General features: G+C 46.5%; 1 protein-coding gene across 3 annotated transcripts in view; it reads left to right on the top strand.

Annotated features, from left to right (window-relative positions):
• The window catches only part of LOC308579379 (UDP-N-acetylglucosamine--peptide N-acetylglucosaminyltransferase 110 kDa subunit), an 84020-nt gene extending 69229 nt beyond the window's left edge, over nucleotides 1–14791 (top strand). For all 3 annotated transcript variants that reach the window (XM_081180395.1, XM_081180396.1, XM_081180397.1), the window contains 4 exons: nucleotides 8190–8342; nucleotides 12396–12648; nucleotides 13328–13451; nucleotides 14321–14791. In XM_081180395.1, coding sequence (XP_081036521.1) covers nucleotides 8190–8342; nucleotides 12396–12648; nucleotides 13328–13451; nucleotides 14321–14495 — 705 coding nt within the window. In that variant the 3' untranslated portion in view covers nucleotides 14496–14791. The remainder of the gene's footprint in view (nucleotides 1–8189; nucleotides 8343–12395; nucleotides 12649–13327; nucleotides 13452–14320) is intronic.
• The last annotated feature ends 3396 nt before the right edge of the window (nucleotides 14792–18187 follow it).

Here is an 18187-nt window from a genome sequence, read left to right as displayed (position 1 = left end):
CAAAGTGCAAGCACAGATTGAGAGTACATGGCATAAATTCCATCGTTTCCTTTACTCTCTTCAAATTAAGTACCTTCAAATTAAGTACCTTTTTACATAATGGGAGACATGAATGCCAGACTAGGCTCAAATGACGACTGCCTGGAAATAAAATTTCCAGTGTTAAGGAAACTAAAGGAAAACAGCCTTTTCTCCTTAAGCGCCCCCCCCCCCCGGTAGGTCTTCTAAAGACCACCAAATCAACTATGCCGGCTTTTGTCTGGCCTCTTTACAAATAAGTCCTGACTTCATGGTTGTTAACGGGGCACTACCGGGGGACAGAGGAGAGTTCATAAATTCTAATGGAGCTAGCACAGTAGATTACTGTCTCAGTAACAGGGAGGCCTTTAAATTAATCAGAAACTTCAATATCAATAACAGGACTGAGAGTGATCATTTGCCTCTGATCATCTCCACTACAGTGGTACCTCGGGTTACATATGCTTCAGGTTACATACGCTTCAGGTTACAGACTTCGCTAACCCAGAAATATTACCTCGGGTTAAGAACTTTGCTTCAGGATGAGAACAGAAATCGCACAGCAGCAGCAGGAGGCCCCATTAGCTAAAGTGGTGCTTCAGGTTAAGAACAGTTTCAGGTTAAGTACGCACCTCTGGAACGAATTAAGTACTTAACCTGAGGTACCACTGTATTGGCCAAAATTCAATTCAGTGCTCTCACATAGAACAAGAGAAAATTGATAAAACTAGTGTTCCAGCATTGTGTAGGAAAAAATGGACAGCTGAGCTGGCTACTGTAGCTGAGATATCAACAGATTCTTCCCTGACTGCTAACGATAATCTCATTGAGTTCTTGCAGGATGTGGTCTCTGTTAACATAAATCCAGCCAGCAAGCCCCACATTACTAAAGGGTACAGATGGTTCGACCAAGAGTGCCGCGCGAAGAAAGCCTTAAGGAACTCTTATTTGGCCTACAGAAACGCTGGCCTAAACTATTTACCCCCAACCTATTTCAAAAGTAACAAAAAGTACAAAGCCCTTTTGACTTCAAAAAAAAGGCAGTTTGAGCAAAACTCTTGGTCTCTCTTACTGAATGCCTCGCTAAACAACGAAACAAAACTCTTCTGGAAACTAGTCTCCAGCTTCCTGAGCAATAGCTCTCCAGCTGTGCCATTCCAGCTCAGGTATGGGAGAACCATTTTAGAAATATATTCACAGGAAATTCAAATCTCCCCGCCAGTTTTTATGATGAAGATTCGGCAGAACTGTCACTGCTCCCACAATGGAGCCCAGTTACAGTGGAAGAAGTCTATACATTAATTGGGAACCTGAAGAGTGGTAAGGCCCCGGGAAATGACTTTATCCCAGCTGAATTGATCATACCAAATCAGCACTGGTGGGCTCCTCTCCTGGAGGCCCTTTTTATTATAGTAAATAACTCTGGCAAAGTACCGTCTAGTTGGAAACATACAATAGTAGCCCCAGTCTTTAAGAGAGGCCAGCCAAACGTGCCTTCTAATTATAGGCCAATCAGTCTGCTTTCAATAATAGGAAAGCTGTATGCCCGTTTTCTCTGTAATAAACTGACAACTTTTCTAAATGACTATAACATACTATCTGAAGCTCAGGCAGCTTTCTGCAAGAACCACTCAACATCAGACCACTGTCTAATGCTGTCCCTCCTAGCCGAGAAGTACACCAGACCTCGACAGGGAAAACACTTTGTGGCCTTTATGGACCTGAAACCTGCCTTTTGACTCCATCCCCAGATTCCAACTATGGGCCAAGTTGCATCTAGCACTGAAGGATAAACGTCTCCTATATCTTACTAAAGCCCTGCACTGTGGAAGCAATTTGCAGGTTAGGTGTGGGTTGCAGGGCCAGCTCTCGGTCTGTATTGAGATGGCCAGGGGAGTGAGACGGATGCATTTTGGCCCCTACTTTGTTCAGTTCGTTTCTGAATGACTTAGAGGCAAGCTTAATGGACCCTGATGGCCATGTTCCAAAAATAGGGACGAGAAAGACCCCTCTCTTGTTGTATGCGGATGACGCGGCCATCCTCTCCCGAACCAGACCTGGCCTGAACTATCAACTAAGGAAATTCTGAGACTACTGCTCTGGTAATGGGTTATCCATCAGTTATGAAAAATCTAAAGTCCTGGTGTTTGAGAAGAGATTCTCCCTGAGTAAATGGGTACTGGACGGTCACAAACTAGAGCAGACCAAATTCTTCCGGTACCTAGGGCTTCTGTTCCATTATTCCAAGTCCTGGAAACATCATTGGCAGACCGCCTATCAAAAGGCATCAGCCATTAAGGTATTTAATGCAAAATCTGTCTCTCAACTCCTCTACGCCTCAAACGCCTGGTTCAATGGCTCATTCTCCAGGTTCAATGGCTTCCAGGCAAAGTTTCTCTGGTCCAAATTGTGTTCCAAATGCAATACTATTTTTCAAAACAGGTGAATTTCCTCTATCAACTAAAGCATGGTGGGCTGGCCTGAGATACTAGCTCAAGATCTGTGTCTTTGGCCTAGGGAAGAGCTTCCATACCTAAACAACGAGGAGTTTGCCAGCTCATAGATGAAAATGATGGTTAGAAAAGCCACTTGGCTTGGTATGTCCTTCTCTCCTGTACCATCTGGGCTATGATACTGCCTTTGAATCTCTGAGGCAAAGCCTCTGGGACATATCACATAGTGATCTCCGATCTCAATCTCATGTTATCTGCGGCCCATTAGAAGTAGGAATTCACTATGGGTTCGAGTTTCAGACACCTGCATGTCTTAGAAATTTGTCTGTACCAACATACCGGCGTCTTTTCACCAAAGCCAGATTAAATGTATTCCCATCAGAAGTGTTAAGCGCCAGACTGAGAGGTGTTGTTGTTGTTTAGTCGTGTCCGACTCTTCGTGACCCCATGGACCAGAGCACGCCAGGCACTCCTGTCTTCCACTGCCTCCCGCAGTTTGGTCAAACTCATGCTGGTAGCTTCGAGAACACTGTCCAACCATCTCGTCCTCTGTCGTCCCCTTCTCCTTGTGCGCTCCATCTTTCCCAACATCAGGGTCTTTTCCAGGGAGTCTTCTCATGAGGAAGCCAAAGTCTTGGAGCCTCAGCTTCAGGATCTGTCCTTCCAGTGAGCACTCAGGGCTGATTTCCTTCAGAATGGATAGGTTTGATCTTCTTGCAGTCCATGGGACTCTCAACACTCTCCTCCAGCACCATAATTCAAAAGCATCCATTCTTTGGCGATCAGCCTTCTTTATGGTTCAGCTCTCACTTCCATACATTGCTACTTGGAAAACCATAGCTTTTACTATATGGACCTTTGTTGGCAAGGTGATGTCTCTACTTTTTAAGATGCTGTCTAGGTTTGTCATTGCTTTTCTCCTAAGGAGCAGGCGTCTTTTAATTTCGTTGCTGCTGTCACCATCTACAGTGATCATGGAGCCCAAGAAAGTAATCTCTCACTGCCTCCAGACTGAGAGGTATCCCTTATCAAAATAGGATCTGTGTGCGCTCTCAGGACGTCGACTGCATGAGGCATATTTTATTGCATTGCGGACAATATGATCAAGCTAGGGAACTAGGGAACTGGGAACTAGGGAACTGGGTCAATCTGAAGAAGGAGCAAAAAGGGTTTTCTTGTGCGTGTGTGTTTCTTTGTGGCTGATTAGCTGTTCTCCCTGTGCAAAGGTCAGAGGGGGCAGGGTTTCTGTTGAGGAAGGTGATTAGCTGTGGGAGGAGCTTATCGGACCTAGCAGGGCAGCAGTTGAAGAAGGAGCAAAAAAGGTTTTCTTGTGTGTGTGTGTTTCTTTGTGGCTGATTAGCTGTTCTCCCTGTGCAAAGGTCAGAGGGGGCAGGGTTTCTGTTGAGGAAGGTGATTAGCTGTGGGAGGAGCTTATCAGACCTAGCAGGGCAGCAGTTGAAGAAGGAGCAAAAAAGGTTTTCTTGTGTGTGTGTGTTTCTTTGTGGCTGATTAGCTGTTCTCCCTGTGCAAAGGTCAGAGGGGGCAGGGTTTCTGTTGAGGAAGGTGATTAGCTGTGGGAGGAGCTTATCAGACCTAGCAGGGCAGCAGTTGAAGAAGGAGCAAAAAAGGTTTTCTTGTGCGTGTGTGTTTCTTTGTGGCTGATTAGCTGTTCTCCCTGTGCAAAGGTCAGAGGGGGCAGGGTTTCTGTTGAGGAAGGTGATTAGCTGTGGGAGGAGCTTATCAGACCTAGCAGGGCAGCAGTTGAAGAAGGAGCAAAAAAGGTTTTCTTGTGTGTGTGTGTTTCTTTGTGGCTGATTAGCTGTTCTCCCTGTGCAAAGGTCAGAGGGGGCAGGGTTTCTGTTGAGGAAGGTGATTAGCTGTGGGAGGAGCTTATCAGAGCTAGCAGGGCAGCAGTTGAAGAAGGAGCAAAAGAGGTTTTCTTGTGTGTGTGTGTTTCTTTGTGGCTGATTAGCTGTTCTCCCTGTGCAAAGGTCAGAGGGGGCAGGGTTTCTGTTGAGGAAGGTGATTAGCTGTGGGAGGAGCTTATCAGACCTAGCAGGGCAGCGGCTATGAAAGCTTGTGAAGAAGGTTTGGAGGCAGTGGGAAAGAGACGTATGAGGGGGCACAGTGTGGCCTGCCCTGGAGAAAGGGACAAAAACATCTGAGCTCCAGCCAAGCTGTACCCAGTGACCTTAAGTTGCTGGAGAGCAGATTTTGGATGAACACGAAAAAAGAAAGGGCTGAACTCCTCAATGCCTTCTTTGCCTCAGTCTTCTCCGATAAAGAAAACAATGCCCGACCTGAAGAATTTGGAGCAAATGATTCAGCAAAGGAAACACAGCCCAGAATAACTAAGGAGATAGTACAAGAATACTTGGCTAGTTTAGATGTATTCAAGTCTCCAGGGCCAGATGAACTGCAGATCATTAAGCAAACAGTGTGTGAGCACCTAGAAAGGAATGCTGTGATCACCAATAGTCAGCATGGACTCAAGGGCATCCTGATCAAATTTGCAGATGACACTAAACTGGGAGGGGTGGCTAACAACCTAGAGGACAGGAACACACTTCAAAACGACCTTGACAGATTAGAAAACTGGGCCAAAACAAACAAGATGAATTTTAACAGGGAGAAATGTAAAGTATTGCACTTGGGCAAAAAAAATGAGAGGCACAAATACAAGATGGGTGACACCTGGCTTGAGAGCAGTACATGTGAAAAGGATCTAGGAGTCTTGGTTGACCACAAACTTGACATGAGCCAACAGTGTGACGCGGCAGCTAAAAAAGCCAATGCAATTCTGGGCCTCATCAATAGGAGTATAGCATCTAGATCAAGGGAAGTAATAGTGCCACTGTATTCTGCTCTGGTCAGACCTCACCTGGAGTACTGTGTCCAGTTCTGGGCACCACAATTCAAGAAGGACACTGACAAACTGGAACGTGTCCAGAAGAGGGCAACGAAAATGGTCAAAGGGGTGATATGATAGCCATGTTCAAATATATAAAAGGATGTCACATAGAGGAGGGAGAAAGGTTGTTTTCTGCTGCTCCAGAGAAGCGGACACGGAGCAATGGATCCAAGCTACAAGAAAGAAGATTCCACCTAAACATTAGGAAGAACTTCCTGACAGTAAGAGCTGTTTGACAGTGGAATTTGCTGCCAAGGAGTGTGGTGGCGTCTCCTACTTTGGAGGTCTTTAAGCAGAGGCTTGACAACCATATGTCAGGAGTGCTCTGATGGTGTTTCCTGCTTGGCAGGGGGTTGGACTTGATGGCCCTTGTGGTCTCTTCCAACTCTATGATTCTATGAACTATAGATTAAACCACTATTGGCAAATCGGCTGGGTCAATCTGAAGCCTACTATATCAAATATCTTCTGGACGACAAGTCCAATGATATCACAGTGGCCGTGGCAAAGTTTCTTTCAGTAGTCATACAAATCAAAGATCAACATACCCATGACTAAACAAATAACGCTTCGGTCTCCCTTCTCTGGGGGGTTGTCTGTATGAATCTATTTTATTCTGAATCTATGTTATGGGTCGTTGTACCGCAATAAAGATGATGATAAAAAAGCGCAAGAGCTTCAGCTCCTCCCAAAAAGCTCAACAGTTTGGCTCCCTAAAATGAGGAGGAGAAGAATTTTTATTTGTACCCCACCCTCCCCGTCTAGAGCCGGGATCAGAGTGGCTGCTATCATATCAATAATACAATGTCCATAAAAAGAAGCAATTGATCAATTAAAATGCACCCCAAAATTAATTCAAATAAATTAAAGTTAAAAGGGGACAAATGGCCGTCCTCAGGTTAAAATGGAAAGTGGTTAATACTCACCAGAACAAACTGTTTTCCCCAATATTATAAGGACCTGTGAGCCTCTTTGTTATTCTACAAAGAGAAAATTGGTCGATCCAATGGGCAGTGTTTTGTTTTGTTTTAATAGTGGAAATAGATTTCAGTCCCTTGGAAGTTGGACCTGCCCGCTTTAAATCTTTTAAGAGTTCAGTGTAATCTATAGCAACTTGGATGCAAATTAAATAAAAAGGAGTTACTTCATAAAATAGCACCATTCGCAAATAACCAAAATGCAGGGGGCTAGAAAAGGTCTAGTGTTGTTATTCAATGTTCCTCTTTTTATTTCTATACTGCTTTATGTTTTTAAGGGGGGAAATCCCAAAGCAGTTGATGTTAAAACATCAAATTAAGCTCTCCAGGATAAAACAGCACGGAATAAAGTCAGATGTAAAGTATTCCAGGTATAGGGCCTTCTCGGTTCTGGCGCCTGCACTGTGGAACGCCCTCCCATCAGATGTCGAGGAAATAAGCAACTATCTGACTTTCAAAAGACAACTGATGTTTTTAAAGTTTGATGTTTTATTCTGTTTTCGATGTTCTGTTGAGAGTCGCCCAGAGTGGCTGGGGAAACCCAGCCAGATGGACGGGGTAGAAATAATAAATTATTATTATTGTTATTGTTATTGTTACTGTTATTGTTATTATTTATCCACAGGCTCCTTCACAAGCACTTTCTCTATGGGGAAGCTAAGTTACTAGCTAAGCTATTATTATTATTATTATTGTTACTAGCTAAGCTATTATTATTATTATTATTATTATTATTATTATTATTATTATTATTATTACTACTACTACTACTACTATTATTATTCAGAGCAGCATAATTAATATGAATCTAAAACATTAGCTTAAAGATTTCAAGATAAAACATTTCAAGAGAGGTCAAGTATAGATTGCACACATTTAATGCAGCAAAGTTTAAAAAATCTTAAGACTTAAAACAATATCATTACTGAAGTAGTCGAATATAAAGTGCATATTTAAAACAGCACGATTGGCAAAAGAATGAAATATCACCTGAAGCATAAAAGAGATCTGCTGCTAATACTGCCAGCGTTGTGAGCAGCAACTGTGGAACTGAGTCTGTGATGAGAGACAGCCAAGATAGTAACTTTTAAACAAAAGTTATTTTAAAAAAATAAATTGATTTCATTATAGATAATTTCCCAATAATTCTTTATAATTTTGTAATCCCACCCCATTTGAAAAATGTCCCTTCTATTGTTTTGCATTTCCAACACTTGCTTTCCTTTGCTAATTTAACTGGAGCTAAATACCATCTAGACATCCTTTTCATATAATTTTCTTTAACCGCCACACATGCTGTCAATTTTATCTCATCCTTCCATCGTTTTCCCCATTCCTCCATCTGGATATTGTGTCCCATCTCTTGTGCCCATTTAATCATAACCTATTTTTTTTAAAAAAATTATTATATACAAACATACATTTCATACAATCCTTAAAAGTGTTCAGATATACTTACACTCAATCCCACAAATAATTCCTTTTCCCATCACCATCCACCACCCCTCACCCCACCCCACCTCTATATGTAACCCATTTAGTGCCCATATTTATCCCCCCCCCCCGCGCTGTTGTTTCTAATGTTTCTAATAGGACACCATGGTGTCCTCTATTTCCAATAAATAAAAGTTCTTGCCTATTGATTGGGTTAATGTCCAATCACCAAAGGCAGAAGTTGCCCCAGTGAAATCAATGAGAGACAGTCAATATGGTCAATAAATAAACGTTCTGGCCTATTGATTGGGTTCTGATCTGACGCTGCATTGTGTTGAGTCAAAGCTCTGCCCCTTGAGCTTCCTTCTAATCTTTCCTTTCTGGCTTCTCTTTCAGATCAACAACAAGGCGGCGACGGGTGAGGAGGTGCCACGCACCATCATCGTCACCACCCGCTCCCAGTACGGGCTGCCGGAGGACTCTGTCGTCTACTGCAACTTCAACCAGCTTTACAAGATTGACCCAGCCACCCTGCAGATGTGGGCCAATGTGAGTAGCTCCCTGCGGCGAATCAGAAGTCACACTGGGCGCCCACTTGGGAAGACCCACTCCTCTGAGTGCATGTTCTGGAAGCTGGGCAATAGGGGCAGTACAGAATTCCTTTTGGTGTACCGACCTCCCCGCTACACCAGGATTCCCTGGCCAAGCTGATTCAGGTCGTGGTGGATGTTCTCCTGGAGACCCCTAGTTTGGTTCCCCTCTGCAAGGAGGCGCAACTGATTTGGATGGTCCTCCCCTGCCACCTAATGGATCCAAATGATTTCCAGAGAGTGGTAGAGGGTGCTTTATCCCAGTGTTTCCCAACCTTTTTTGGGCAAAGGCACACTTGTTTGATGAAAAAAATCTCGAGGCACACCACCATTACAGCCCCGTGACGTCAGCGCGTAGCGTCACGCCGGGAGGGACGCACGAAAGTGAAAGTTTCAATTTTTTCCCCTCCCCCTTGCCGGGGAACCTCCAAGCTTTGGGGGTGGGGGGGGGGAGGCAGCAAAGCGAGGCAGGAAGGAGAGTGCGGCTTGGCTGGGTGAGCTTTGGCAGGGGCAGGGAATGAGAGCCGCGAGGCGGGCGCTGCGGACGGAGGCGCTGCCCGCCGAGCTCGCAGGCAGCCAGGCAGGCAGACGGCGAGAGCCCCGCGCTGGGCGGCCTCTCCTCGCCGCCGCCGCCCCGCCTCTCGCCGCCCGACTCGCCCGCCTCCCTCCAGGCAACATCTCGCAGCACACCAGGCAACATCTCGCGGCACACTAGTGTGCCGCGGAACAGTGGTTGAAAAACACTGCTTTATCCCATGCTGATGGCCTTTCAGCTGATTCCCTGGGGGGCTGCTGGAATGCGGAGTTAATCAGGGCTATCAACCGCCTGGCTCCGAAGCGCCCTCTCCGATTGCATGGAGCCCGGACAGCCCCATGGTTTTCCCCAGAGCTGAGGGTGATGAAACAATCGCTGAGAGCGCCGGTGGCGGAAAACTCATTCTGAATTGGACCAGACACGGGTTAGAGCTCAACGTCGAGCCTACTGAGTGGTGACGGCGAAGAGGACTTACTTCACCGCCCCATTGTATCTGCAGAAAACAGCAGGAGGAGACTCAGGTGGTTCACAATTTCACAGAACCACCTTTGCCACCGGGGCCTTGGAAAGACCCCAAGATCTCCTGCAATGATTTTGGAAAGTTTTTTGCAGATAAAGTCGCTCAGATTCAGAAAGGGATAGACTCCACTGTGGGATCAGGGATGGGGCGGGAGAGAGCTAAGAGTCCTGTCTAGTCGAGTTGTATGAATCAATTCCAATCTGTTCCACTCGCTTGGACGAGTGAAACCAACCACCTGTCTCCTTGATCCTTGCCCATCCTGGCTCATAAAAGCGAGCTGGGAAGAGCTAGCCAATGGGATCCACTGGGTGGCAAATGCTTCCCTCTGTGAGGGCCACTAAAAGAGGCAGTCATTAAACCGCTTCTTAAAAAACATATTTGGACCCGGCCAATATGGCCAACTATCGCCCAGTCTCAAATCTTCCATTCTTGGGCAAGGTGATTGAGTGGGTGGTTGCAGAACAACTCCAGGCTCGCCTGGAAGATGCAGACCATTTGGATCCTTTCCTCTGAGCTGGAAGGCCCACCACTTGCCCCCTTGACCTGTGCCTGTCCTGGCTGATTAGAGCATGTCCAGACGAGGTGCAGCCCCCCGGGTGAGATCATCAATCTGGCACAGGGACTTTCTCAGGGGAGTTGAAGGAAGCAATGGTGTGTCTCCTCTTAAAGAAAACATCTCTAGATCCTTTAGATCTATCCAATTACCGCCCGGTTTCGAATCTTCCGTACCTAGGTAAGGTAATTGAGAGAGTGGTTACTGAACATTTTGGTAGGTTTCTGGATGAAACATCCAGGAAGGGAGTTGTTGCTGCGGCACTCCTTGTTGTGTGGAGTGCCGCAGGGCACAATCCTTTCCCAGATGCTTTTCAATATCTTTATGCGCCCCCTTGCCCAGATTGTCCGGAGTTTAGGGCTGAGTTGTCGTCAATATGCTGATGACACCCAGCTTTATCTGTCAATGGAGGGCCACCCTGACTCTGCCCCAGACACACTGACCAGATGCTTGGAAGCCATGGCTGGGTGGCTGCGTGGGAGCCAGTTGAAGTTAAATCCTTCGAAGACAGAGGTCCTCTGGCTGGGTCAGGACAACATGGGGTTGGGGGGCCAACTCCCTTCTCTTGCGGGGGCCCAATTAGTGCCAGAGCCTTCTGTCAAGAGCTTGGGTGTAACCTTTGATGCCTCTCTTTCCATGGAGGCGCAGGTTGCAGCCACAGCAAAGGTGGCATTTTCCATCTCCGCCGTATTAAGGAATTGGTTCCTTACCTTTCTCGTCCTGATCTGGCCACAGTGATCCATGCGATGGTCACCTCCAGGCTTGATTATTTTAACTTGCTCTATGCCCTTGAAGCTGACCCAGAAACTGCAGTAGGTGCAGAATGCCGCGGTGAGGCTCCTTATGGGGTCCTCGCCGCGGGATCACATTCAGCCACTGCACTGGCTCCCGGTGGAGTACAGGGTCAAGTTTAAGGTGATGGTTTTGACCTTTAAAGTCCTATGTGGCCTAGAACCCTCGTACCTACGGGACCGCCTCTCCTGGTATGCCCTGCAGAGGACCTTAAGGTCCACAAATAACAACACTTTGGAGGTCCCGAGCCACAAGGTGGTTAGATTGGTCTCAATTAGGGCCAGGGCCTTTTCAGCTCTAGCCCCAACTTGGTGGAACGCTCTGTCACAAGAGACAAGAGGGATTTGACATCTTTCCGCAGGGCCTGCAAGACGGAGCTGTTCCGCCTGGCCTTCGGCTTAGACTCACTCTGACACCTTGTATGGGATTTGGCATATAAATTTTCCCGTGGCTTTTTTGCTGGCCCATCCAGCATGGATAGCTAGCTCGGGTGAATAGCTGATGTTTCATCCCTTTATAGTCTTGATTTATGGGCTACTACTAAAATGAGGCTGTATTTTAAGCCGTATTTTAATTAATTGGGTTTTTTTTCTATTACATTTTATTGTAATTTATATTTGGTGTTAGCCGCCCTGAGCCTGGCCCTGGCCAATGAGGGCGGGGTATAAATTTTTTATTATTATTATTTATTGGTTCTGCTGCATCTCTCGGCGGACTTTGATACCATCGACCATAACATCCTTCTGGACCATCTAGAGGGGCTGGGAGCTGGGGGCACTGTTATACAGTGGTTCTGCTCCTTCCTCCTGGGCTACATCCAGAAAGTGGGGGGGGGGGGGGAAATGAGCGTTCAGACCCCTGGGCTCTCACTTGTGGGGTGCCTCTTCTCCCATGCTTTTTAACATTGATATGAATGCACCAGGAGAGATCACCAGGGGATTTGGGGCTGGGTGTTTCCATCAGTATGCGGATGATACCCAGCTCTACCTCTCCTTCATATCTGAACCAGTGAAGGTCCTATGTGAGTGTCTGGAGGCGGTTGGAGGATGGATGGTGGCTAACGATTGAGGTTGAATCCTGACAAGACAGAAGTCCTGTTCTTAGGGGACAGGGGAGAGGCTGGTGTGGAGGACTCCCTGGTTCTGAACGGGGTAACTGTCCCTGAAGGACCAGCTGCGCAGCCTGGGAGTCATTTTGGACTCACCTCTGTCCATGGAGGCGCAGGTCCATTCTGTGTCCAGGGCAGCTCCGTCTGGGACACAGGCTAAGACCCCACCTGAAGGAGCATCTCCACCCTGGACTCCGGGGTCCCTCACCCAAGGTCCTTCTGGTGGTTCCCTCCCTGCGAGAAGTGAGGTTACAGGGAACCAGACAGAGGGCCTTCTCAGTGGTGGCTCCCTCTCCCATCAGATGTCAAAGAAATAAACTATCAGACTTTTAAGAGACATCTGAAGGCATCCCTCTTTAGGGAAGCTTTTAATGTTTGATGTTTTATTCTGTTTAATATTTGGTTGGGAGCCACCCAGAGTGGCTGGGGAAACCCGGCCGGATGAGCGGGGTAGAAATAATAAATTATTATTGTTATTGTTAATGTTATTGCTATTACTTGCAGATTCTGAAGCGTGTCCCAAACAGCGTTTTGTGGCTGCTGCGTTTCCCAGCTGTGGGGGAACCAAACATCCAGCAATATGCGCAGAACATGGGCCTCCCCCAGAACCGGATCATCTTCTCTCCGGTCGCCCCCAAAGAGGAGCATGTGAGGAGGGGGCAGCTGGCCGACGTCTGCCTGGACACCCCCCTTTGCAATGGCCACACCACCGGGATGGATGTCCTCTGGGCTGGAACCCCCATGGTGACCATGCCAGGTGAGATGGCGGCTCGAGTCGATATTGCGATGATTACAATGGTTGTGCATGTTGTTCTGGTATTGGGTGCTGAGACACGTTGTTTGAGTTGGACCTGGGATTCCCACCAGGGGGGGGTGTTCTGGGGGATTGTCAGGAGGTTGGCCTGTGTATCCTAAGGGCTTGGTTGTGAGCCAGATGGTTACGCTAGTGGGAAGGAAGGAAGGAAGACTTGGGTTATCCAGTTTGGACAATGGGCCCTTCCCTTAATCCACCAAGAAGATGTTCCTCAACAACAGGGGTCTGCAAACTTTGTCGGCAGGGATTAGGGATAGGGCTTAGGGTTAGGGGGTTAGAAATAGGGAAAGGGGCTAGAGATAGGAGTTAGAGATAGAGGATAGGGCAGGGGTCAGCAAACCTTTTCAGCAGGGGGCTGGTCCACTGTCCCTCATACCTTGTGGGGGTCCAGAATATATTTTGGAAAAAAGAAATGAACGAATTCCTATTCCCCACAAATCATCCAGAGATGCATTTGAAATAAAAGAACACATTCTACTTGTGTCAAAACACATGTTCGCGGGCCGGATTAAAAAGGCGATTGGGCTGGATCCAGCCCCTGGCACTTAGTTTGCTCAACAAGATGAGGACAGACCATGCTTGCAATGGAGCTTTGTATGACCTGCTGCCCTCCATTTTGCAGGGGAAACCCTCGCCTCACGCGTCGCTGCCTCCCAGCTCACTTGCCTCGGGTGCCCCGAGCTCATCGCGAAGAGTCGACAGGAATACGAAGACGTCGCCGTGAAACTGGGGACCGATCCAGAATAGTAAGTAGACATGCAACTGGGGTTGGGAGAGGCCGCGGCGTTGGTTGTGCAGCTCACGAAACCCGAAGGTAGCAATCAGCATCATGTTTCTTTGGAGAAAAATCTTCCTAGAATACAGTGGCACCTTGGTGCTCAAACACTTTGGCACTCAAACGACCCAGAAGCTAAACGCTGCAAACTCAGAAGGAAGTGTTCTGGTTTGTGGACTTTTTCTGGAAGCCAAACGTACTCTGTTTTGAGTGCCACGCTTCCAATTTCAGTGCCACGCTTCCGTTTGCAAAGAGCAGTTGCTAAAGACAGGCACTCATTGAGACATGCTCTTTGCATACTTCATTATTATTATTATTATTGTTGTTGTTGTTATCATCATCATCATCATCAACAACAACAACAGTTTGCAAAGAGCAGGTGCTAAAAACAGGCGTCTTATACGTGGATAGTGCCAAGGGTGGACTGGCAATTGGTTGTTGCTGCAAAAATGGGGGGCGTCTCATAGACAGAAAAATAATACGGTATATAAGATTTTATGGACGTGCATGAACGTGTATATTAGAAAGGAACCAAGAGGGGGGATTCCTTTTGGGAATCGTAAAATCCTTGTTTTACAGAAAGGTTCCACCTTGCTGGCGTCCTCTTAATTTGGACAATTGGAGGAATGCTTCCTTTTTGCAATAATAAATATATAAGTATTAGAATGGAACTGAGGGGGTAGCGGAGGGAGGTTGACCCCACCCAAATTACCGTTTAATTTGTTTGTGATTTCTCCTGTTTTTTCCTTTTCTTTTCGGGAAAATCAATGAAATGTTGATTAATAAATGGATTACTAATAATTAATTAATTAATAATAAACGAACGTTTTTCTCACGTAGCCTGAAGAAGATCCGCGGCAAGGTGTGGAAGCAGAGGATATCCAGCCCCCTCTTCAACACCAAGCAGTACACCCTGGAACTGGAGCGGCTCTACCTCCTGATGTGGGACCACTTCTCCGCCGGCCACAAACCAGACCATATCCTCAAGCCCGCCGAGACTGGGGAATCAGCCTAAAGATCCAGAGCCACGGAATATAAATCCTTCAGGATATGTCCCTCCTTCCAGAGCAGAGGGAAGCAGGAGCCAAGGATGTGATTTGGGTGGCAACCGGTGACTCTAGTTCTTGCATGACGGGGAGGCCAGCAATTTCCGACCCCCTGAAAAACCCCTCTTTTCTGGATCTTCTTGCCGCGGGGAGGCGTGGACGGATGGTCAGTTGATTCGGATTTCCCATGAACAAGTCTCTTTTCTCCCCCCCCCCCTCCCTTCCTACACAAATCTGGAGCTTTTAAAGATAACGTTGTTAAGAATTCCTCTTTTACGGGTTTTATAAACCACTCAAACCAACATCCGCTTTTTTAATCTTGGACTTCTCTCTGGGGCTACTGTTGTTTGTTTTTTGCTTCAATTTATGCCGGGTCGACTGTGCAGAAAAAGCAAGCACAATTTAAGACCTAAAGTTTTGTTTCTTTCAGCTTCAATTCACGCCGGGTCGATTGCACGGAAAAAGCAAATGCAATTTAAGACGTAAAGTTTTGGCTTTTTCAGCTTCAATTCACACCAGGTTAACTGCGCCAAAAAAATGTGTAACGTGGGGGGGAGGATAGCAACCCGGTGCCAAACCGCGCATCCTTCCAGGGAGGCATCAAATTATGTACAGAGGCGCAGGCCTGCACACCGCCATCAAGGCTGAAAACTGAATAGAAGAGTGTTGGTTTTTGCCCAGGTTGGCGCATTCGGACGTGCGCTTCTCAGTTGATGGAACTATTATGTGCTGGGCCGCTGGCGCTTTGACTTTGTCAAATGCAGCTCTTCCAGGTAAGTATGGGTTTCCGCCTCCACTTCGGCAAGCTTTTTGGAAATATCACAGTCGAGCGCAAACCTCCTTTTTCACATCCAAAGTATCGCTGACCAGCTTTTAGCCCATAAAATGATTGATTGGAGGGCAAAGCTTGTATGTGATGGGCTGTTTTCCAAATTGCTTCCCTGCCCAACGCCGAAAAGATTAAGAGTGGTGCATTTTCTGTGCTCGCGGTGGTGCTGCACATGGATCCATGCCAATAATTTATATCTGTGGCCGGCCTAACACGCCTTTCGTTGTATTCCGAATTTGGCCCTCAGGTACGGCGCCCTGAGCTGTGCTTAAGCCCTTTGTTTGGGCTTAATATGGGCTGGATTATATCGATTATTTATATATAGATACCAGCAAGAAGCATTTAGTCGCCCGAGCCCTGGGGTCAACCCTTAAATCTTTGCAGTGCCAGTTGCCTTCGTTTGGGCTTAATATGGGCTGGGTTGTATCGATGATCTATATATAGATAATATCAGCAAGAAGCATTTGTCCCGGGCCCTGAGGTTAAATCTTCAATCTTTGCAGCGCCAGTTCTCTTCATTTGTGCTTATTATGGGCTGGGTTATATCGATTCTCTAGATATAGATAATAATATTGACGAGAAGCATTTAGTTGCCCCCGTGCCCGGTGCTTTCTTTCATGGCGAAGAATTCTGAATTTTGCCGCCGGTGGAGAAAGGCTACACATCTACTTGGGAGTAAACTAGGGAGTTGAGCATTCGCTTCCAGTCCGGAGATTAGGGAGTTGAGCTTTCGCTTTCCGCCAGAAGAAGATGTCCTGAAAAGGTTAACCACTGTGTGTAGTTTTTAATAAGGCGAGGGAAGAAGGGGGTCTTTCCTCCCGTTGTGTTTCTTTCTGCTTGCTCACTGTAACGGCTTCTATTTCCAGATAAGTGTCGGACAAATAAAAATGAAAATCACTGACTTGGAGCGTTTCTTCGAGTTTGCTTATTAGTGTGCTTATTGGATTCATTCTTCAAAACGAGAGGCTGCTTGGCAAAGGAACCTGCCCCAAAACCAGCCCATAAAAATCATCATCATCTAATAATAATAATAATAATTCATACCCCACCCATCTGGCTGGGTTTCCTCAGCCACTTTGGGCGACTCCCTACCGAATAATAATATGTTGTTGTTGTTGTTGTTACTACTTATTCTCCAGCCACTCTGGGCGGTTTGCAACAAAGATTAAAAATACATTAAAATGTCAGTCATTAAAAACTTCCCTAAACAGGGCTGCCTTGAGATATTACTATTACAGGTGCTTTATTTTTTTTAAAGGGTTAGGGTAGACGGGGGGCTGGTCCACTGTCCCTCAGACCTTGTGGGGGGCCGGACTATATTTTGAAATAATAATAATGATGATGACGATGAACAAATTCCTATGCCCTACAAATCACCCAGAGATGCATTTTAAATAAAAGGACACATTCTACTTGTGTCAAAACATGCTGATTCCCAGACCACCCGCGGGCCGGATTGAGAAAGTGATTGGGCCAGATCCGGCACCCTGGGCCTTAGTTTGCCTACCCATGTCTTAGACCTTATAATTCTCATAACAGCAGAGTGGTGCAGGGTGCTATTTTTGCAATATTTGTAGGAGCTGATCCAGGCTCTCAGAGAAGAGGAGGAGAAGAAGAAAAAGAAGAAATTAATTAATGTGAAGAAGGAGAAATTAACTAATATTATACCCCAGCCAAGACTGGGCTCAAATATATAATACATTAAAAACACAATATCAAATGTTTATTTTAAAAAACATAATATCAAACGATTAGTTTAAAATACAGTTTGACTCACATTGGAAATCAAAATCAAATTAAATGGGAAACCACGAACCATAACTGTTGGGGTAAGGAATTAAAAGTTCACCAGGTTTATGCTGTTTTTTGTGGGGCACAGGAATTCGTTCATTATTTCCCCCCCAAAAAATCTAGTCCGGCCCCCCACAAGGTCCAAGGGACAGTGGACTGGCCCCCTGCTGAAAAAGTTTGCTGACCCCTGCTATATGCAATCACAGCAGCTGGAAGAACTGGAAAGGAAATCACACACATGGGGATGCGAAAACGTTTTTTTTTTTTTAAAATGGAGCAGCATCCATGAAGAATTAAAAGAATATAGGGGGGGATTGGGGACATTCTTTCTGAGCATAGTTGGAAAGGAGGTTACCACAAGATAGAAAACTAGTCCAACTTCAAATAGGTTGTGATCTACTACTCAGTATCAAAAAATGGCAGTGATCTACCCATTGTCATACTTAAACATACTCTCCCCGCCCCCTCCCTTGACACTTGTTTTAAGCTGTGTTTATTTTACACCCCCTCAGGACCAAACTTCTGTTTGTTGATCTCTCCCACCTGCCCCACCCCAGAAGGTCATTGGCCGGGTTAGTGGAGTGTGTTGCAGAGCTCTCACCGGGTGCTGCTTCTCTCCCGGGCAGTAGCCAGGGCTAGAGAAAGAAGCTCTGAAGTGGGCCAGTGATGTCTGTGTTGTCTGCTCAGGGCAGCAGCAGCACCATCCAAACCATCCAAATACAGACCCAATTAACACTTGCGTGCAGGGTGTGCTTGTGTGGAAGGAGGTGGCTAACTCAATTCGGGAGGGGGGAGTTTAAGGCAGCTCTCTCCCCTCAAGCCCCACACAACAGCAACACACACACTACTCTGGCCACAAACAACAAGCCAGGATGGTTGCTTGGTCCCATCCTGCCGCCGCCGCCACCATCACTTTTCCTGGTGAGGCTCCCCACAGCTCTGGGACCAAGTGCAGGGGACTGGCTCGGGAGGTTCTTGACAGCACCTTCTAGCAGCATCAGGGTTTCCCCAACCCAGAGAAAGGGGCTTCTGATGACAAAA

Source organism: Podarcis bocagei (genome assembly GCF_964188305.1).
Source record: "Podarcis bocagei genome assembly, chromosome: Z".
NCBI classification, from domain to species: domain Eukaryota; kingdom Metazoa; phylum Chordata; class Lepidosauria; order Squamata; family Lacertidae; genus Podarcis; species Podarcis bocagei.
The sequence above is the reverse complement of the archived record's forward strand: the minus strand, read 5'-3'. Positions and strand labels throughout refer to the sequence as shown.